This window comes from Nilaparvata lugens, chromosome 5, assembly GCF_014356525.2.
Source record: "Nilaparvata lugens isolate BPH chromosome 5, ASM1435652v1, whole genome shotgun sequence".
In the NCBI taxonomy this organism is placed as follows: domain Eukaryota; kingdom Metazoa; phylum Arthropoda; class Insecta; order Hemiptera; family Delphacidae; genus Nilaparvata; species Nilaparvata lugens.
The window spans coordinates 8,985,806-9,009,341 of record NC_052508.1 but is presented as its reverse complement, the minus strand read 5'-3'; the positions used below and the strand labels follow the sequence as shown (position 1 = coordinate 9,009,341).

At 34.9% G+C, this 23,536-nt stretch overlaps 2 protein-coding genes across 3 annotated transcripts in view; one reads left to right on the top strand and one right to left on the bottom strand.

Annotated features, from left to right (window-relative positions):
• LOC111045691 (serine/threonine-protein kinase SMG1-like) overlaps positions 1-23,536 on the bottom strand; it is a 164,521-nt gene that overhangs the window by 50,794 nt on the left and 90,191 nt on the right. Inside the window, exons 38-39 of the mRNA XM_039429368.1 lie at positions 2,024-2,159; positions 224-356 (exon numbers count right to left, since the gene is read on the bottom strand). Of these exons, the coding sequence (XP_039285302.1) occupies positions 224-356; positions 2,024-2,159 (269 nt within the window). The remainder of the gene's footprint in view (positions 1-223; positions 357-2,023; positions 2,160-23,536) is intronic.
• Positions 7,778-23,268, top strand: LOC111045696 (histamine H2 receptor). 2 transcript variants are annotated; one of them, XM_039429856.1, is made up of 7 exons: positions 7,778-9,359; positions 11,721-11,725; positions 16,377-16,795; positions 17,593-17,709; positions 19,362-19,596; positions 22,264-22,610; positions 22,704-23,268. In XM_039429856.1, the coding sequence occupies exons 3-7, from the start codon at positions 16,488-16,490 to the stop codon at positions 23,188-23,190; spliced, it is 1,494 nt and encodes a 497-aa protein (XP_039285790.1). In that variant the 5' UTR covers positions 7,778-9,359; positions 11,721-11,725; positions 16,377-16,487; the 3' UTR covers positions 23,191-23,268. The 2 variants fall into 2 exon arrangements, with proteins under 2 accessions (XP_039285790.1, XP_039285789.1); XM_039429855.1 differs by having other exon boundaries at positions 22,264-23,268.

Sequence of the window (23,536 nt, the reverse complement as noted above, 5' to 3'; positions counted from 1 at the left end):
GCCGAGTGAGAGTGTAAGAATTGCACAGTATCAGAGTACCAGCATCACATAGCTTCACGAAAAATAACTACTTGGATTATCGGCTTGAGTTAACATTGAAATTTACGACATAAACGCCCTATCCTTTCTCTATGATATTACACATTTCTTAAAAGAACAATGAGTAAGTTCACATTCTATGTATTATTATAGAGGTTTAGAATATTGATGAATGAGCACTCACCTGTACTCCATCCATTCATACTTCATTTCGGCAATGCGTACGGCGAACATTGAGAACGTCACCTCTTTCTCCAGCTGTTTACGACTTTGTTTTGTTTCAAGCGCTATTGCTCTACCACCGCCATACACAGCACCTACAAAATTAATTAAAATTAATTTTAAATTACAGAAGTCAGGTATCCGAACAAAACAAGACAAAAATACCTGTAGTCTAATAAGAAATGTAGTAATGTTTAATTAGAGCTTTATTTCAAAAAAAGTACACATGGAAACATCAACATTCAGATTAACGAGGGAAATGGTGAATTTGAAGACAATTGAAGAATACAAAAATACCGGAAGTAAACATGTAGTATGAATATGTGAGCTTCATTTTACAAACTAGTCTTCCGTTGGAAAGCGCTAGTAGCAAACATGGTGACCAAGGTCTATAAATACAGGTCATGACACAATCCCGTGATGCATTGCAAAATCGCCATTTTAAGGGGTCCTAGTTCACCAATTTTCAAATTTATCAGGTGTTATCATTATGGATTGAACAACATGATGTGTTATTTTGTAATATTGTTCAAGTGATATTGCTTGGCTTTGAATTGTAAAATAAATTGTACGACAGAATATAACAATATTTAGATTCCAACTAGGAACTGAATTGTTGATTTTTGGATTTAATTGATCGGGAACTTGACACTCTTTTTGAAATTGGCCTCGCCTTCTGTCTTGTCCCAATGCCTTTTGAATCAAAATAATTGAGTTACGAGAATAAGAACAATTTTTAATAATAAATAAATGGATAATTGAAGCATTTATTATTGAAAATTCATTATTAAAAAATTGAAAACCTGAATTCAAATATTATCTGAACTAGAATATTGTTTTTAAAATGCACAATTTTGTTACGAACAAATTGAATTAGATTGGATTTTCAAATGTACCGCTATAAAGACCCCATAAAATGGCCGCTCCATAAGGAGCATGAGTGTCATGACCTGTATTTATAGACCTTGATGGTGACTAGAGAACAGAAAGCGTTTTGTGTTTTACAGTTTTCAAAGGCGCATGGCCTCCACGGTCACCCGACCTATCTCAGTGTGATTTCTATCTTTGGGTGTTTATTAAGGATCTTGTCTATGTGTCTCCATTACCAGCCAACCTTCCCGAATTGAAACAGGTTTGAAACAGCTATTGCAGCAATTACTAATGGGACACTCATCACAGTTTGTGAAGAACTCGCATACTCTCTTGACGTGTGCCGAGTGACGAATGGTGCGCACATTGAACACTTGTAGGCTATCATGTAAACCTGTTTGAGTTTCTCTTTCATTCCATATATCACTTGTAGCTGTAATTTTGATGTAATAAATATTATAACATGTTAAAACCCCGCTATTCATTTTGAAACGTCCTGTATTACTACAGAAAACCATGATTGCATTATTTTGGACATGATCACATAAGACGATACAACTAGGGCCAAGCTATACGAAGCGTTTTTCAGTCAGCACGACAGGATAGTAAGCTCTTGGCTGATTGGGTTAGCGTATCGAGAGGATGCTCTCACGAATCAGCCAATCAGAGAACTTCTGTCCTGTCGTGCCGTTTCGACTCGTCTGCGAAACGCCTCGTGTGGCTTAGCCATGAGTGGCAGCAATAAATCAATAGGTGCCTCAACTTAAGTACAGATTGAACCTTATGCAGTGTAACGTTTGAATGAATAAATTCTACTTTTCATGGCAAATAGTTTCGAATTTGAATAGTTGCCTTCGACGGGACGTCGACGGGAGTGTATTAAGAGCCTTACCTGTGTACCCAGTCTCGTTGCCGGGCGTCCAGTCGATCAACGGGTCGTAGACGAACGCTTCAAGTAGAGTCAACAGAGTTTCCATCCCTTTCTTCATTACTTTCAGCACATGCTCACAAGAGAGACGGAAGATACCCTGCAACAATAAAAAACAAAAATAAATTAATGGAATAACTTTGAAGATTCAATTTAAAAAAGTAGAAAATACTGGAAATTGTGAGGATAGAATGGAGAGAAAATAGAGAGAGATGAAAAAATTAGTAAAATAGGAGAACGGAGAAAAGGAAAAGAAGACAAAGAAAAAAGGTGGAATGAGCAAAGCTATTTTGAAAATAGAAAGGAGATTGAGATTTAGAATGAAGTAATTGAGATATAGTTTGCAACAAAGATTCGTGGAACAAGAGATATCTTATACTCTACATAGTTGAAAAAAAATAAAATCATGAAGACAAGAGATACAACCACAACAAATATCAACAATAATTATTACAGTCTTGGAACTATTTTTTCGAGTTGAATGAAAAAGACTAAGAAATTGTCAAAAAACACAGATTTATTGATTAGAATATTGACTTAGAAAGACCGGTTTATCAGAGATTGACAATGGTGTAATAACCGAAACCGGTCTTTCTAAGTTTCAATAAATCTGTGGTTTTTGATAATTTCTTAATCTTTTTCATTCAATATGAATAATTACCACAATATCAACTTCTCAACTACAAAAAAAATCGAGTTGTCTTATTTCACATCCATTTTTACAAAATCTACACATTCAATCCAAGAATTGAGACATCATCATCAAAAGACTACATCAAAGAATAATCTATGGATAGATTTAATTTTAACTGAGATCAATGAGAATTTGAAGAATACTGGATATTTATCTAAGATTAATATCAATATCACAGAATACTCATTTACAGAAATTCTCGATTTAAACTAAGATATATGATGCCCCCTGTGGGTTGGGGGAGCTTTGAGTCGATCATCGTTCTCAGGAATGTGTAGAAAACCAGAATTCACCCACAGTATCCCTGCTTGTCGTAGGAGGCGACTAAAATGGACCTCAAGGCAACTCCAGAAGTTGCCTTGCCTTCAAACCAACAAGATCTGCCCCATCAGGGCAGTTTCGGAGGGTCAAAAAGAAAAACCCAAGAGACCAGAGATGGGTGAAACTCCAGGCACAAATGTGGGTCAAGAGGCTGAGTCGAGGGTGGCCGGGCGCCGGGTGCCCTAGAGGCAGTTTGGCGTTCCCTCTATCAGCGGAACGACCTACAAAAAGGCCAGGAGTGGAACTAGGTCACGAGTTGTGGGTGGAGAGACCAAACCTCACCACTGCTCAAAGAAGGGCGGCCATTTAGGCAAAACTTCTTGGGAGAGGTGAGGCCTTTGACCCAAAAATAAAAAACCCAAGAGACCAGAGTTGAGTGAAACTCTAGGCACAAATGTGGGTCAAGAGGCTGAGTCAGGGGTGGCCGGGCGCCCTAGAGGCAACTTGGCCGCCCCTTCCTCAGCGAAAGGACCTACAAAGAAGGCCAGGAATGGAGCTCACGAAGGTCACGAGGACTAATCAGTCTGAAGAGACTACCAAGCATATCACACTGGATTGCAACCAGGTGATGAATGGAATGTTAGTATAGGGAAAAACTCCTGGTTCTTGTAAAGGACATAGGTATTAGTTTGCCTAACTAACATACTACTTGGGAACACAATAAGCTTCGGTTGATATGTGGGGTTCTTTGAACCTTTGGATCATTGAACCCTTCAAAAACAATAAACAATAATAAGATATATGACAATTTCAACGAACACTCAACTCAAGATTAAAACTGAGATCAATGACAACTTCATAAAAAGATTTGATTAAAACTAAGATTAATGACAAATTTCAAGGACATTCAACCCAAGGTTTAATCTAAGATCAATGACAACTAACTCTATAGAAAGATTTGAACTGAACTAAGATTAATGACAATATGCAATAAGATTAAATCAACTGAAGAACTTTCCACCACAGAGTAATGAACACGATGTTTCCATTTTCTGTGTTTCCAAGAATATATAATACATCTGAATACCTTCATCAAATTAATCCAGTAGTATAATTTGAAAATCCACATATAAAAAGGTATCTAAAGTTTCGTTTATTGAAACAACGCCGATTTATGTAGTTACATCACAATATTATGCTTTCATGTTTTCAAAATAAATAAATTATACTGTATTATCGTTATTCAAATTGCATTCAATCTTTATTATCATCAATCATTTTTCATACTTTGTAAAATTCGTTGAATAGTTAGCAATACTGTCATTAAATGCAAATTAGTGTATAAGCCAGTATAAATTGTATTATACATAAATAAAGAACTCTAATCTATAATCCAATCTAATCTAAACTCCTATTCTATCCTCAACATTGTACTGTCCTGTTCTATAAATTTTTTACTAAACCCCCATCTTTCAGTCATTTTTTTCTTATCTCTTTCCTACCATCTTTATCAAAAAGCCTTCATCTCCTGTTCGCATCTCTAGGTCACGCTTGAAAGAGAACAAGGGTGAGAGAATCCGGCAACAAAAGAGAAAACAAATCATTGAGTTGGTGCCAATCCGAGTTAGGTTTCCAGTTTGGAAGCGTTTATCTCCATTCATCACTGCAGGCTGGGTGTTTGTAGACAGAAATAAATTGGAGAAGTAGAAAAACAATGAATGAGTCATCTGTGACGTCACACGATTCAGATGAATGAAAATTAAACGGGACCTCTTCAGGGTATAAATTTGGGTGGAACAATACAAGAAGCCCGCCTGTTTCAGATGTTCAAATACAAAATTCCAGTGTTATTTTTCGTCAAAATAACGCTAAAAACTCAACCAATGCGTGATAGTATTATGATATTATTATGAATGAATCCGGGTTTTATTACTTTATTTATTATTCTTTATTGATTCTCACATTAAGTACATCATCAAAATGATAGGGAGAGAAAAAAAGGTAACCTTGTACTATTTCTCTCCCAAATTTACATAAGGTTAACACATAGTCCAAAATAGGTTGAGTCTTGTAGTTGTTCACTTCACACAATTTTCAGTCCTCAATTATTTTCAAAACGTGAATCTCCAAATTTAGATGCTTTAAAACCAATCAGAAGAAATATTTTACATTATTATCATCACTAAAATAGGAAATATTCACATATTAAAAGAATAATTTTGAAGGACCAAAAAACAAACTTATTACTTCGGGTATAGTTCTAATACAAAAGTTGAGTACAGTTTTCTCGTCAAAATAACGCCTATAACTAAAACAATGCTTGATACCACTATGACATATTTATCAGGAATGATGGATCTGATATGTTTCATCAATTCCGGTTCAACTACGTTAACTATTCAACCGAGTTAACTGTTCAACTATAAATGTTCAACTGTGTTAACTGTTCAACTATAAATGTTCAACTGTGTTAACTGTTCAACTATGATGACTGCTCAACTATGTTAACTGTTAAACTAAAAATTTAATTCAATTCTTCTACGAGTACTAATAATCCGTTTTTGAACGATTTTTGACGACACTACACTCAGGTTACAACCGGACTCTAGTATCGTCAAAAATAGTTAAAATTCGAAATAGTCGTAAAAAAAAATTATCAACCTGCAGTTTATTTATTTATTCATTTATTGTACAAAATACTACAATCATAATATAATAATAATAATAACATCGAGTGACCTGGCTGGCTCAGGTCTGGTGTCAGAGTTTTCAGGTCGCAACTGATCAATTTTAGGGCCTCTGACATGACCTAACGACTGCTTTTTACCGACGTCTTAACGTGTCCATCCGAAACATGGGAGTGGTCCGAGATAAATATCTTGCCCGGGCCGGGATTTGAACCCGGGTCTCTGAATCATGAAGCCAGCGTCTGATCCACTCGACTACAAAATATAATTATGACATTGGAGGAAAACTAGGCTGAGCCTGTACTATTTCTCTCCAAAAATTTTGATAAAATGTTAATGCTGTCCAAAAGTTGAGGTTATGATATCACACACTGCTTCGTCAATGGATTTTTGATTCAGGAATACTGATTTGAAGATTTTGAATTTTGAAGGTTGACATAATACTTTAAATGAATCACAGAATGTATCACAATGGATAAAAAAGTTAAGCAATTATAAGTTATTAAGTTGAAAAGTTAAGAAATATTGCACTAATACTTGGAAAATTTCAATACAAAATCACAAACCTACCCACTATTAGTATGCAGTTCGTCATGGATAGTGAAATAGATGAGAACTGATAATCACTCATATGAAAATTACATAATAAATCAAAACATGGAATAAGTTAAAATTTGAAAAAAATACTTAGATTTTTCTAAATTTTCACCTTCTCCTAATCTACAAACAGTTGTATTCATTCCTTTTCACGGGTGGCCGTGACATTGATATGGATAGGGATAGGGATAGAATAGACATCTAATTGAAAGCACGTTGAATGCAGTGGAGCTGAGCAGAGCATACAATAGCCACTTTATATGCCAATTATAGGAGGACCTCACATGGTATATAAGTGATGTATGCAGAGTTCAAGTTTAGGCCTTGTGAATTCAGAGAGAAAATTGATGCAAATAGCTGCTCTAAAGGATAAAGAGAGGAGTGAATTGGGAGAGAGAGAGAGAGAGAGAGAGGTAGAGATAAAAATTGAGGCAGAAAGAAAAAGAGATTGAAGTTCAAATTGTTTCATTCTTTTAAAATAATTCAATTCGATCACAATACACTTTCGAGAAGGAGCCACATCAACGAAAATCCTATTTCAATATTTACAAGAGTCCACAAAACTGAAGGTTTGTTTATATGGGTTAATTTTCAATAGAAGCTTCAAATAAAAAAATGAAAATTGGAGATGAAGGAGAAATAAATGCGGGGATATAACGAAGAGCAATTGGAAAAAGCAAAGGAGCAAAGGAAAAAAGATTAAAACTAAAGAAATGAATAGAAAAAAGGTGAAATAGGAAAAACAACCAGGAAAAAAGAGATTTAGAGAGAGATATAAAAGGCAGAATAGAAAAACACTGTTTGTGTTGTCAAAAATACCAGTGTATTTTTATTATTCAAGTTTCACAATGGATAATTCCAAAATACCATTATGTATTTGATTAGATTCATGAAAGCAGAAATTATTTCTTGGTATACCTATAGTGAGGTCCACGTTATAATGTCAGTGTTTGATTAGCAATGGTATTGGTATCCTTGTCTATCGTTCAACAAAGCGGATAGCGCTATCTCTTTCTTGCTTTGCTCTGTTGGCAGATCGTCTCTTAACAATGTAGAATTGATTAAATAATTAACTAAATATTTTCATTTTAATTATGAAATTATTGAAAAATATCATTTCTTGATTAATAAAAAATAATTTATTTTTTTAAACGAGAATGAACCAATTACGGACAAAACAAAGAAGGAAAATTAGAAAGTAGCAGAGGAATGAGGAAGAAGGAATGCAATAGAGACAAAATATAATAAAATTCAGGAAAAATGCGAATGATTCAAGGAAATACAGTAGAATAAAGAATGAAAGATAGGAATCCGAGATTGTCCAAAATTAGAAAACTTGCCACGAGCAAAAGAGAATTGGAGAAGAGAAAAAAAGACGATGAATAGAGATGAACAGACAAAAAAGAGAGGGAAAGATAAGTGACAAGGGAGGGAGTAGGAAAAAACGACAGAGCTCCGTCAGTTCAGTCAATCAAAAAAGGGACAGTAGTCAGTCAGTCAGTCAGTAGTTGAACAGTATCAGTAGCACAGTGCCTGTATTAGAGCAAGGTGAAGGCCACCTTTACACGGGCAGGTGTTTTTTACTGATCGATTGTGTGAACCGGGCTCAATAGTTTCAAAATTAATGCAATTATTGTGAAATTACGGTTCAAATTGTGGAATACAACAGTGGTAAATCAGAATTCAATATTATTGCTATTATTGTGAAAATTACTGTTAAAATTGAATATCATTTGAGTGATTAAATATATTTGAAACAAAGTTAAAATATTAATTCAAATTATAGTGAAATTACGGTTCAAATTGTGGGATAGAACAGTCGTGAATCACAAGTTCAATATTAATGCAATTATTGTGAGAAATACTATTGAAATTCAATATCATTGTGAGTGATTAAATATATTTGAAACGAAATTGGAATATTTTGAATATTAATTCAAATTATTGTGGAATTACGGTTCAAATTGTGGGATAGAACAGTCGTGAATCACAAGTTCAATATTAATGCATTTATTGTGAGAAATACTATTGAAATTCAATATCATTGTGAGTGATTAAATGTATTTGAAACTAACCTCAAATATTTTAAACATTATTATAAATTAATATGAAATTTCAAATATCAAATATGAAAGTATAAGTGCATATTAATATTTAATATGAAAGTACAAATATTTTAAACATTATTACGAATTAATATGAAATTACGGCTCAAACAGACAGATCCGGCGTGAATCAGAATTTCAAAATTATTGCGTCAATGTGAAAATTATGTTGGAATTAAATATTGTGAGATTATGAGTGATTTCATATCTGAGACTGGATCTACATATTTTCAATATTAATGAATTATTCTGAAATCATAGTTCGTATATTGTGGAAAAGATATATTATGGATATTTCTGTTAAAATACAACATTGTTAAGAATGATTCTAAACAGAGTGGGTAGAAATATTTTCCATGTTAATAGACTTATTGTGGAATTGCAGTTTAATTTGTTATAGAGATAATCCAGATTTATCAAGGATTAACTTCTACAGATAGAAATTACTGAGATTTTGCAATTATCCAAATGCTAATGAATTATTAATTATTTTTCAACATTATTGTGGAGAGTTAGTTCAAATTCAAATTTTATAACAGTATAATTGATGAAAATCGGGACACTTCATTGTGGAAAAGATTCATTGTTCTAATTGTTGCCAAACAAATCTTCAATATAATTTATATTATTGTGAAAAATAACAGATTGAATTAAACATTGTATTCATGAGAAAATCTACTATTTTCTGGGGAATTATGACTATTACTCTTCAAATCCAATGCAATTGCTCATTATGAGGAAAGTGATAATCGAACTCACTTTATAAGACATTTCAAGAAGGTGAATTCTCATTGAAATAATACAATGGAAGGTTCATTTCAAATGCAATGTTATGGAGCAAATTGTATTAAGTGGTAGTATATTCAAAGAACAACATTTTCAAAGTGATGAAAACCCATTGGAATTGCTCTAAATAATGTGAATAACAAGAGGATAATCTGGAGCTACAATACTTGGTAAGTGATTTATTTTTGTAGAATGGTATTATGAAGTGATAAGTGATTGATTTTTGTAGAATGGTATTATGAAGTGATAAACATAACCTATTTTTGGAAAATTTCTATCCAAACTTGGGAAAGAAACAGTTTTGGGCTTTAAGACTGTTGTTCCTTTCACAATAATTCATAGTTTAGAATGATATTGTATCTTTCAATATTATGAATAAATAAATAAGAAAATGAGTAGATATTTATGTAGAGAATAAACAAATCCTCGATTTAAGAGTACTGTGCTTCAAATCAAAGTTTAAAAATTGTAAAAGAGAAAAATTCCAACAAAAATTTGTATAAATGTAGTGAACCTCTTCAGTTAATCCAATCACTAATCAACAGAAATAAAATAATTAATAAATAATAAACAATTGTAGTAAATAATTAATACTAGAATAAGACTCTTAGGCCAGGTTGCACAAAAGCCGGTTAAATTTTTATCATGATTAACTTCACAAGAGCCAATCAGAGAAGCCGTCTTTTCAAAAATGCCTTCTCTGATTGGTTCTCGTGGAATTAATGACGGTTAAAATTTATCCTGCTTTTGAGCAACCGGGCCTCAGACCCGCCGCAAAGTAGACCCACGCTAATCCACGCCACTCCAACCCACGCCGTGGGATGTTTTGTAAATCATTGCTAATCCACTTGTCAGCTGATTGATTATGAATAATTGACCGAGCGAAGTGAGGTCTAAGATTCAAGTCGACGGTTTGGCATTTCTCTTAATGTTTAAATGTTGCGCATTTACGGCGAAACGCGGAAATAGATTTTCATGAAATTTGACAGTTATGTTCCTTTTTTAATTGCGCGGCGACGTATATAAAAGGTTTTTTGGAAATTTTGCATTTTAAGGATGATATTGAAGGAAGAGGAGCCTCCTTCATAGGCCAATATTGGAGTAAAAATCAGACTATAGTAAAAAGCCAGTCTATTGCTGTATTTCCATAAGGTCCTATAGTTTCAATCAGGTACTTGTGGATGAGAATATTGCGTGAGGTCTACTGTTCACATAACTACTAGTCATATAGCAATGGTTTACAAAACATCCCACGGTGTGGGTTGGAGCGGCGTGCGTGGATTAACGTGGGTCTACTTTGCGGCGGGCCCTAGCCTCCAATTCAACGTTAGTCATTTTGGATGGATATATAGTCAATTTGCCGATAAATGAATAAATATTTCCATTTTCCAATTTGGTGATCTGAAGTATAGGAATGATAGGAAACTTCAACGACATGGATCAAAATGAAAGATATTAAGAACTAGGTAACCCGTTCTCCGCAAGGTATAATTAAAATCTTGACAAATTAAAAGCTCAGGCCCGTTTGCACAACAGCCGGTTAAATTTTAACCGTGATTAATTTCATGAGAACCAATCAGAGATGGCGTTTATGAAGAGACAGCTTCTCTGATTGGTTCTCGTGGAATTAAACACGGTTAAAATTTAACCGGCTGTTGTGCAACCAGCACTTAGTTACGTATATTATCAACTAGCAGGTAACCCGTGCTACCAAAGGGTTTAATTGAAAACTTGACGAATTGAAAACTTGACCTACAGAAATCTCGAAGGGTTTAAAATAGGCCTATGATTATTCTCAGTAAATAATGAATCTATATGCAAAATTTGAAGTTAACCAGTCCAGTAGTTCAGACGTGATGATGCGTCATTCGTGAATTTCCTATCCCATACGTGCATAAGCCAATTCTTTCCTTTATTATAGTATAGAAAAGCCAATAAATTAATCAATATTTCAATTAGGTAATCTAAATTATATCAATGAAAGAAAACTTCAATGATAATGATAAGAATCGAAATGGAATTATTTAGACTAAAATTGAAATCATGAATAACCAGATACATCCACGTTAAAGCTTTACTATATTGCAAAATTTTTCAACAGTTTCAGGACCCAAGTGTCAAAACCCAATAACTCAAAGTAAAACAAACAAGCTTGAACAATAGTATTTAGTGATGACGTCACAATGACCAGTGCTGATAATTGGCTACGATTTTTTACAACTTCAAAACAAATAGCTCACTAAAAATATTATTCGGCCAATTTATTGGTTGACATGACACATACAAGACAGGAAGGACTGTCACACGCTATCTATCAACACAACACGTCACTATATTTCCAACTGCTGCTCTATACTATAATACTAAACTAGTAAAAATAGAACTACACTAATTATTGCATCTTTTCCTTCTCTTACACCCTGATAGTGTATAGTGATGTCCACGTTATAATGGCAGTGGAGAAAGACAGGAGAACAACGTTGCCGATCCTCTGTCTTGTCAATGATTTCTATAGACGGTAGCTGATACAGGTTTATTGATGTAGTAATATTAACTGGTTCATTCTCGTTTAAAATAATCAATTATATTTTATTAAGCAAGAAATGATATTTTTCAATGATTTCATAATGAATTTTCATAATTAAGATGAAATATTTTGTTAATCAATTATTAATTCTGCATTGTTAAAAGTCGATCTGGCAACAGAGTGAAGCGAGAAAGAGATAGCGCTATCCGCTTTGTTGAATGATAGACAAGGATAGCAATACTATTGCTAATCAAACACTGCCATTATAACGAGGACCTCACTATATAGTGATATACACTTTACACTGTAAACATTAGTTAAATGGGATGCATTTATAATGCTGAAATGCTGAGACAGTCTGGACTAAATCTAAATGTGGTAGATATAATAGATTTATTTCGGTAGATAGACATTAAATATAATTTATTTTATAAATAATTTTGAGTTATATAGTGTTTATTAAGAAGATTTGGAGAATTGAATGTACTAATTTATCTGTATTATGTCTATTTTGTCCTTGGATTCCTTAAATCTTAGAGAGATATTCAAGATATTGAGATCTTCAAGATCAATAATTATTATTAAACGAAACCCCCAATTAAATGCTGTAAATCACCCCGAAGACTTCTGCTACTGCAAATATTGACAACAGGTATAAAATTTCCTTCTAGCTGTTTACCCTGTTGTCAATATTTGCAGTAGCAGAAATTTTCGGGGTTATTTACATAATTTAAATGGGATTTTCGTTTAATAATAATTATTCATTAATTAGCATTTGAACCAATTCAATTTCCATCTGTATCTTCAAGATCCTTAGGAGATCTTCATGATCTTTTAGGAGCTATGTACTTGTATAATAAGCCAAACCTCATACTATTAGGCCCGCCGCAAAGTAGACGCACGCTAGTCCACGCCGTGGGATGTTATGTAAACCATTGCTATAGAAATTATTCATAATCAATCAGCTGACAAGTGGATTATTCATTGTATGTATTATTATCATTACACAATTGTCTGGAGAAGCCTAGCAATGGTTTACAAAACATCCCACGGCGTGGGTTGCTTTTCGTGGATTAGCGTGGGTCTATTTTGCGGCAGGCCTTAAACAAGTAGCTCAAAACCACTGGCACATCTTGCCCAAAACACTGGCAACATTATAATATCAGGCCCAAGTTCAAATGGTGGTTGGTTGAATGTATACATCAAAATTATTCTGAAAGCATTTGAGCCTATTTCTTTAATAGTTACTTGTTTTACTTTACTAATAGTTACTTTACTAATTACTAATAGTTACTTTAATACTTACTTGCTTCTTCTTGGTTAGTTACTTGCTTCTTATTATTGTAATATAAGTTTCTAAAACACTACAGTTAAATTTAAAATAGCCCTCAAAAGAAAATGTTTGGTGAATGCAATTGTGACAGATGAAAGAATTCGTTCAATTACCGAAATTGTGGCACATGAATGAATTTTATTGAATCTAATACTACATACTTTTCCACATTTTATGATGCTATCAACTATTTAATTTAAGCCATTATTTCAGACAGCAATAAATAATAAATAAAATTGGAATGAAAATGGACGCTTGGTTTTCAACAATTGTAATTAAGAGGCGGAATATTGCCACCCAGTTGCAAATTAGACTAGAAAATTTGATCATGAAACAATCGTACTGAGACCAAATTGAAGAGCAAGGCCACAGTTATCATCAAAGCAGTCGGGGCCGCATAATTATTAAAAAAAAAAAACAAGCAACTTCTTCTTTTCATAAAAAGGATCGAAATCAAGAAAATTGGCGAATTGAGTCCAATAACAAAATGGAAATGGACGTATTCTTCTCGAAATTGGATCAATTAGATATACTTTTGGATGAACAGTGATGTATAGTGAGGTCCACGTTATAATGGCAGTGTTTGATTAGCCATGGTATTGCTATCCTTGTCTATCATTCAACAAAGCGGATAACGCTATCTCTTTCTCGCTTTGCTCTGTTGCCAGATCGTCTTCTAACAATGTAGAATCGATAATTTATTAACAAAATATTTCATCTTAATAATTGAAATTCATCATGAGATTATTGAAAAATATGATTTATTGTTTAATAGAACATAAGTAGATTATTTAAACGAGAATGAACCGTCAATATTACATAAACAAACCTGTATCAGCTATCGTCTATAGAAAGCATTGACAAGAGAGAGGATCTCTTTCTCGATTTGCTCTGTTGCAAGATCATCTTTTAACAATGTAGAATTAATAATTGATTAACAAAATATTTTATCTTAATAATTGAAATTCATCATGAAGTTATTGAAAAATATGATTTCTTGCTTAATAAAACATAAATTGATTATTTCAACAAGAATGAACCGTCAATATTACATGAATAAACCTGTACCAGCTACCGTCTTTAGAAAGCATTGACTAGACAGAGGGTCGGCAACGTTGTTCTCCTATCTTTCTCCACTGCCATCATAACGTGGACCTCACTATAGACGTATAGAGACCAAAATAACAGACGAAGATAAATCAGCATACAATTAGAATTAAACAATAAAATAACACTAGTTTGAATCAATATACAATAATTGGAAAGAATACAACTTTTCATCCAAAATTAAATGTAAGATGAATACAATGCGAAAATGAGACCAGCTCTGTTACGGCACATTGCAAACTGCACTGGAAAGCTAGAGTTGTTAGCAGTTATTTGCAAATTTCCATAACAATGTAGATCGTTGAGGGCGATTGGTTACCATCTAATAATAGGCTAGATTATCTCTCTGAATAAAGCAGCCTTACTCAATCAATCCAGTTAGTACAACATGAATGAAATCAAGCAATCGACATCAACAATAGAGTACAGCCCTTACAACTAAATGTGCTAACAACAGGGTCCATAATCAATTTGGAAAAAAAAATTATTCAATGTTTAATCTCTCGGAAGCAATTTCCGAAGTTGGGAATATTCGGAATGTAATACAGCGTTGACCGAATGTCTTTCTATAGTGAGGTCCACGCTATATAATGTCAGTATTTGATTAACATTGGTGTTGCTATCCTTGTCTATCAATCGACAAAGCAGATAGCGCTTCCTTTTCTAGCTCCGCAAAGTAGACAGTTAGTTTTTTAACATTGCACACAAATCATTTATCAATAAAATATTCAATCTCAATAAAAAAATCATTATTTAAAAATCTGGTGTGGCGCACTCACACAACTTTCCTTGCCGTTATGAAAATTTATCACCTGACGTTAGTGTTCACGCGCATCTCAAGTATTCGAAGATCCAAGCCAGCTGGTGACAGGAAAATAACGCTTGAGACACATGAAGTCTGCTATCTCTTCATTCAATAGAATCAATGTAATTGAAATAAAACATTTTCTCGAATTTCGAGCTTATTTTCAATTTTAGGTGAAAATATTACTGAACATTAATTGTAGACATTTTCATGCTCAATGTTTTCCACTTGAATTTTTTTGTTTAAATTGTATCTGAAGCCTGATAATTGGGAATCTAAAACCAAACTTTGCAAAGATGGGGCGGAGCTCCTGGAATTTTTACAGATATGGGACTCGTGGCAGTTGATAGAGCTTAAAAAATGACCATTTTAGGTATAACTTTAATCAAAATCGTTGGAGCCGTTTTCGAGAAAATCGCAAAAAACCCTGTTTTTGACAACGTTTTCGTCATTTTAGCCGCCATCTTGAATCGCATTTGATCGAAATTTTACGTGTCGGATCCTTATATTGTAAGGACCTTACGTTCCAAATTTCAACTCATTCCGTTGATTGGGAGATGAGACATCGTGTACACAGACGCACATACACTCATACACACACACACACACAGACCAATACCCAAAAACCACTTTTTTGGACTCAGGGGACCTTGAAACGTAAGAAATTTAGAAATTGGGGTACCTTAATTTTTTTCGGAAAGCAATACTTTCCTTACCTATGGTAATAGGGCAAGGAAAGTAAAAAGTATAATATTCTCTTGACTAATATAATATAATTGATTATTTAAAACAAGAAAGACAGTTAATATTACATCAGATATACTGGTATCAGCAATCCTCTAAAGAAGGCAGTGGTAAGACAGAGAATCGGCATCGCTGTTCTCCTGTTTCTCCTCACTGACATTATAACGAGGACCTCACTATAGGCGAGTCAAATACCATAATTTCATTTTTATTTTATTCTCCATTTTGGACTTCACTATAACAGAAAGACCTACAAAATGAACCCACAAAATTACTTTACCAAAATATTAAAACTTCTCCAGTACTTGTTTACTACTATTTCGATTCTATACTAATCCTATTCTACATTCCACAGGTACACCATCTTCTAATCCTATGCTCTGTACAGTCCTATTTCACAAGTACACCACCTAACAAGATCCAACCCTAGCACCATGATGACACCGTCGCCCTTCCCCACCTCGCCATCATGTTTGACCTTGAACTGAACTCGACGAGTACAGTCACCACCAACACCTCCTCTTCCTGTGACACCGTGGCTGTACAAACCTCCAAAATGAACCCGAAAAATGATGTTTGGTTTGCCTAAATATTAGAACTTCAGTATGTGTTCACTTCTTTCTCAATACTATTCTCTATTTCACAGGTATACCACATGCAAAAACTACACCAACATGAATTAAACTCGACGAGTACAGTCACCACCAAAACCTAACAACATCTGAAGCCTTGCACCAACATGACACCGTCTCCCTCCCACCCACTTCCCCCACCCAACCGCCATGTTGTTTGACCTTGAACCAAACTCGACAAGTACAGTGACCACCGCCTGTGACACAGTGACGGTACAGTCAGCCCTGCTGCTGTGGGTCACCCTGCACGGTGTCCTATTGGTGCTGATAGCATGTGGCAACGTGGTCACCCTCTACGTGCTCTGCTCCAGTCTGCAGCTGAGCCAGCAGCCGGTCAGCAACCGGTTTGTCATCAGTCTAGCCCTGTCCGACAGCCTAATAGGTGTCGCGCTGCTTGGTCACATGGCCTTCGATCTGGCGCCCGAGTTGGCGGGGAGTCGGGTAGCTTGCTTGCTCAGGTGAGATATACTCAACCCACTTTTTATGACTTAAGACATCTAGTGCATTAGGAGACCACCGAGAAACTAGTGATGTTATTCATGGGTAGAGTAATCTATAGGGAAGAATCGGCTTATACATGTATGGGGATTGGAAATTCACGAATGACACATCATCACGTCTGAACTACTCGACTGAATTACATGAATCTTTGCATATAGATTCTTAATTAACCGAGGATGGTTATAGGCCTATTTTAAATTCTTCAAGATCTCAGTAGGTCAAGTTTTAATTAGACCTTTGCGGAGCACGATTTTCCTGCTAGTTTTAAATAAATATGATTTTGAAAGGACAGAAAAACTTGAACAGAAATTAATATACAGTAGCGAGGAGTCAGAGCTCTAAATCAGGATACTGACTATTTTAGAAAATTATATTTTCCTGTCTACAATTTTAAAAATGTATCATCATGATTATGAAAATTTATAATCTGATGTTTTTCCAATTAGTGATACTTGGTATAATTATAGAGATTGATACTCCAATGTCTTTGTAAGTTAGTAAGTACAATCTGAACAATTGTGTTTTTTATCTATGTTAAAATCAGGTTGTTACTACTTAAAATGTATGTATTCAGGGATACTTATTTTTATTTATAAAATAGCATTATAGTACCCTTTTTTGAAATTAGGTTTCAAGTTTTAAGCCTGAAGATGATGTGGAACATAGAAACCAGTAGTTTTAATTTGTGTTTTTAATCTATTTTGTTATATTAATTTTAAAATCAGGTTGTTACTAATATGTTTTTACATTGCAGACTTGTACTAACTCTGTTAGCCTGCAGTGCATCAGTGATCAACGTGATTGCAATAGCAGTCGACCGCTACTATGCAATACTGCATCCATTCAAATACGAGACAGCCATGACTAATCGGTAAGTTAGTCATCCAAAATGTCCAAAATGGATAAATAATAAAAAGTACTGACATTTTGTTGTACTCTTCTCAAGTTGCATGGAAACAAAATTCTAGTACGTATGTAAATAGTTTCAATTTGATTATGTGAAAGGAAAATATTATATTGTTATTGTGGAATAAATATGATTTGATTCGAGTTCTTACTTGATTGGAACAGCGACATAAATTTGAATAAACTTTACATAACTTCGCATGAACTTCACTTTACGAGCTAGACCACTTTAAACGTTTTTTCAGGCGCCAACTCAGTCAGCCAATTGGAAAGCTTCCTGCCTTGCCGAATCTAAAAACGCCTGAAAAAACGCTCAATATGGTTTTGCCCTAAGGGTACCGTATTATCACATAGGATGCGTATATATGCAAGTGCACGTCAGATCATGCATGAGCCGAAAAACATACAAGCCGGAAATCTAGAAATAAACATTGAAACACGTTGTGACTTGTCTATAGCTGCAACCAGCAAGTGCACGCGTTCAGTGTGAGTGTTCCTATATCTCTTTCCAGAGTTTGTTTCTCATCTGCACGCTTGGTCATGCATAACCAAGTGTGCACTATTCCAATGCATTTGCAGGGTGTCTCTTATTCAAATCATTCAATTATGGTTAGAATGTTGACAAACCTCTCAATGAGAAGGCATTGTCTTCAAATGTCATCTACTCCAATATGCGGTTGAATCAGCTGCAAAAAATTATCAACTCAAAATAGTGTGTGAATAAAGACTGTGCAAAGGCTAAAAATAAACTTTCTACTCGTGATATTTTTCAAAGTTTTTCGATTTGTATATCATTAAGCTATCAGAATGAAAAAGTTTTCTCAGGAAAACATTTTTTTTCTGATCATTACTTTTTGAGATATGTGCGCCTAAGGTTTAAATTTTTGGGACGGAACATTTCAAATTCGGTAAGAGATAAATCCATGAGATTTAGAGGATAGATTCTTCATGGTATTGTTGATCTAGTAAAACAAAAATTTTCTGAGAATATCGATTTTCAAGATAGTTATTCAATTTACTAAAAATAACTTTTAGTTGAGTTATTTTTGGTAGATTGAATAACTTTTTCAAAAATTGATATTTTCAGAAAGTTCTTGTTTTACTAGATCAACAATACCATGAAGAATCCATCCTCCAAATCTCATGGATTAGGTATATATTTTACCGAATTTGAAATGTTCTGTCCCAAAAATTCAAACTTCAGGCGCTCATATCTCAAAAAGTAATGATCGGAAAAAATGTTTTCCTGAGAAAACCTTTTCATTTTGATAGCTTGATGATATACAAATCGAAAAACTTTGTAAAATATCACGAGTAGAAAGTTTATTTTTAGCCTTTGCACAGCCTTAAGTTATCATTTACATAACCTCTAGACTGTGTATTCAAAATTAAGGTTTAGAACAGTTTTGGGAGAATGCTTGTTGTTTTTACCTTAATTGTACTTTTATATGAATAAATAAATAAATAAACTTCTTGGAATGAACCTACATATTTTGATAGATGAAGATTTATCTTATTCTATGCACTTACATATAAACGCATCCAATGTGATCACATCCTATTCCATTCATTTTTTCTCTACTTTCACCCCATTTTTTGCATTATTTTGTCCGACAGAAGAGCTCATCTCCTCCTAGCCGCCGGGTGGTTGCTAGCGCTACTCATCTCCTCCACCCCTCTCTACTGGTCTACCATCCCTCTCCCCCCACCCCACCTCATCCTGGCACCGGCCTTCACGCTCAGCTGGGCGGCCATGTTTGGCATCTACTGGCGAATTTGGCGGGAGGCCCTACACCAGGCGTACAAACTAAGGCGTACTAATGTCAACGAGCTGAGGAGGTCTTGCTTGCAGGTCAGTTCAGATCAATAGCTATTTATGTATTAAGAGCGTAATGCTTCTTTATCGCTCGCGCAAAACAGTTTTTGCAAGAGCGATAAAGAAGCATTATGCGCGAATTACATACACATTTTTTTCTACAACTGCCCAAACCTGTTGAATTACTTATATCGGCGGAGTTACAATTACCGACTTTTTAGGTTAAGATCTGACCTTTTGGCGAGTTGCTTACCATCAGCTGATTAGCGAGCGTAAAGAAACTCTTCTGCGCATGCGCGAATGATTACCGAGCGTAAAGAAAATCGACTGCGCATGCGCGGATGGTTAGCGAACGAAAAAGTTTCTCCTCAGAAATAAGCTGTTTTACGAGGAGAATTAATTGAGTATGTAAATTCTTTTTTTACGCGCAGTTGTAGAAAAAATACTTTTTACAATGTTATCCAAGGTTAGCATCGAAGATGGGAATTAATTATCAGGATAAAGTAAAATTTTTCCAGAGGAAAAATATTTTAGAGAATAAGTTTGATAAAGATTATTTATTGCAGTTCCGTATGCCTAAGAAAGAAATAAAGATAAAAGTGTAAAATAAATCACCGCTGAACAGAAAAATCTGGTGTGGTACACTCACACAACTTTCCTTGCTCATATTCGAAACTACGATCAGACTTTTGTATATGTGTATATATAATTGTTTTCAGAGTACTTTTTCCTTTGTGTAAATTGTGAAATTCAATGATTTTTTTTAGTCGTCATTTTTTTAAAGTCGTCAAAACAGCTGTTCTACAGATGAAATATCTCGACTATGTGTACTTTTTATGAACTGCTCTACCTACCTACCTCATGCACGAGAAGGAGGTTACAAAGTCCATTTCTCAAGGATGGGGTGGACCCCCCATTAGTTTCCCAGAAAGGAGACTCATGCCAGTTAATAGAGCTGATAAATAACTATACAGAGTATGAATTTGAAAAAAAATCGGTCAAGTTATTTTGAAAAAATCGTGAAAAACATGGTTTTTTAGTAATTATCCGCCATTTTTCTCAAGAATATTACGGAGCTCATGGAATTTTCCCAGAAATGAGACTCATGCCAGTTGATAGTGCTTATGAATATCTATCCATGGTATGAATTTGAAGTAAATCGTTAGAGCAGTTTTCGAGAAAACGGTGAAAAACATGGATTTTTAGTCATTATCCGCCATTTTTCTCAAGAATATTACGGAGCTCCTGAAATTTTCCCAGAAATGAAACTTATGCCAGTTGATAGGGCTTAAAAATAGCTATCCATGGTATAAATTTGAAGAAAATCGTTGGAGCCGTTTTCGAGAAAACCGTGAAAAACATGGTTTTTTAGTCATTTTTCGCCATTTTTCTCAAGAATATTACGGAGCTCCTGAAATTTCCCCAGAAATGAGACTTATGCTAGTTGATAGGGCTTATAAATAGCTATCCATGATATAAATTTAAAGAAAATCGTTAGAGCCATTTTCGAGAAAAACGTGAAAAACATGGTTTTTTAGTAATTATCCGCCATTTTTTCCGCCATCTTGAATTGAATTTTATTGAATTTCTTATTGTCGGGTCCTTATGGTATAGGGACCTTAAGTTTAAAATTTCAAGTCGATCGGTTAATTAGGAATGGAGTTATCGTGTTCACAGACATACACACACACACACACACATACACACATACACACACACAGACCAATACCCAAAAATCATGTTTTTGGACTCAGGGGACCTTGAAACGTATAGAAAACTTGAAATTGGGGTACCTTAATTTTTTTTGGAAAGCAATACTTTCCTTACCTATGGTAGTAGGGCAAGGAAAGTAAAAACGTGCTTACATCAATCAGTTAGTGGTCCTATAGTAAGTAATGTGTGCTATAAAGGCCGCTCGTTTCCATAATAGTGATGCAATCAGACAGGGAATGGCTTGAAGTTTTTTGAAGTTTTTATCCTTCTTGTTAAATTCGTTATCAAACAGTGGACGAAGAAGCAACATAATTTTACTGTAGATGTGTAATTATCAACTGTCATTCCATTACTATTAGCAACATAATTTTGTAGTGAATGTGCATTTACAAAGCCTTGCGGAGCACGAGTTACCTGCTAGTATAAAATAAAATTGCTGTATTGTCACAACACAATATTATATATACCAACTACTACAACATAAATTCCAAAACAGCTAAAGATCAATAAGAGAATAGTTCACAAATTACAAGCTCTATACTGCTTGTAGAGGAACAGATTAATGCGCATGCACTCTTTCTCTTGCACAAACCGACAGGGCAGCTAACAATAAGGACCTCTTTACTAGACAAGCCTATTCTCATGATTCACCATCTTCATATCAATACTGTAGCCACGTGTTGGCCCAGTCGTTGGTTCAGTAAGCAGAGCCCGGTAAAGGCGAAATTCCTTATGAAGGCCAATGAAAGCCAGCGCTGGCAAACCATCCATCCACACACTGGCCCTGGTAGACATTGGTCTTCATTGGGCCAACATGTACATACGTCATTAAACTCAAATTATACAGCTTCACATGAGAAATAATACTAATATTATCACTCTTCCTTGTCACTCATGCTTGGGGGTCAAAGCCCAGGGAAAGGGTGGTCAAGCAAAACCTCAAAGGGGAATAAAAATAATAATAGCTGATGACTTCTATCTTGTTGACAGGTAGTGCTAACAATCATGGCTACGTTCACCCTAACCTGGCTGCCTCTGGTGCTAGCCATCAGCCTCGCTTCGCCCGCCCTCTACCGCAGCACCCTCTGTCTCGCCTGCGCAGGTTCGTCACTCAACCCGTATGTCTACGCCTGGAACAACGCCCAGTTTCGGCACACCTTCGGCCACATGCTACGGTGTCGCACCGCCAGCCAATCGCTGCACCACGAACGGTCATCCGTCGCGGTGTCACTCTGTGGTGACCGCAAGTCATCCATCATTGAATCAACCAAAATGGTGTCATCCAACCGGAAATCGTCACTTCTTGAATCCAAAGTTTCACTCTACAGTAATCGAAAATCATCAGTTGATTTACCAAACATAGCGTCACTGAACATTGAACGTAAATTATCTCGTGTTGAGTCCAAAATGTCGATCTATAGTAATCGAAAATCATCCGTTGATTCACCAAACATAGCGTCGTTGAACAATGAAAGTGAATTATCTCGTGTCGAGTCAAATATGTCGATCTACATTAATCGAAAATCATTCGTTGAATCACAAAACATTGCGTTGTTGAAAACTGAACGTGAATTATGTCATATCGACTCCAATATGTCGATCTACAGTAATCGAAAATCATCAGTTGATTCACCAAGCATTCCGTCGTTAAACAATGAACATAAATTGTCTAGTGTCGAGTCCAAAATGTCGATTTACAGTAATCGAAAATCATCAGTTGATTCACCAAGCATTCCGTCTTTAAACAATGGTCGTGAATCATCGCTTCTTGAATCCAAAGTGCCACTCTACCATTGTAATCAAGAATCATCCGTGGTTGAATCACAAAACATTGCGTTGTTGAACAATGAACGTAAATTATCTAGTGTCGAGTCCAATATGTCGATCTACAGAAATCGAAAATCATCCATCGTATAGTGAGGTCAACGTTATAATGGCAGTGGAGAAAGATAGGAGTACAGCGTTGCTATGGTAAGTTCCACGTTATAATAGCAGTGTTTGATTAGCAATGGTATTGCTATCCTTGTCTATTACTCAACAAAACGGATAGCGCTACCTCTTTCTCGCTTTACTCTGTTGCCAGAACGGATTTCAACAATTTAGAATTAATAATTAATTGACAAAATATTCCATCTCAATATGAAAACTCATTATGAAATTATTGAAAAATATAATTTCTTGCTCAATAAAATATAATTTATAATTTAAAACTAGAATGAACAGTTAATATTACATCAATAAACCTGTATCAGCTACCGTCTAT

Coding starts and splice junctions, on each gene's coding strand:
- LOC111045696 (XM_039429855.1), top strand. CDS start 16,488: ATGTTGTTTGACCTTGAACCAAACTCGACAAGTACAGTGACCACCGCC. Junction 16,796..17,592: donor CGGGTAGCTTGCTTGCTCAG/GTGAGATATACT, acceptor TTTACATTGCAG/ACTTGTACTAACTCTGTTAG. Junction 17,710..19,361: donor GAGACAGCCATGACTAATCG/GTAAGTTAGTCA, acceptor TTTGTCCGACAG/AAGAGCTCATCTCCTCCTAG.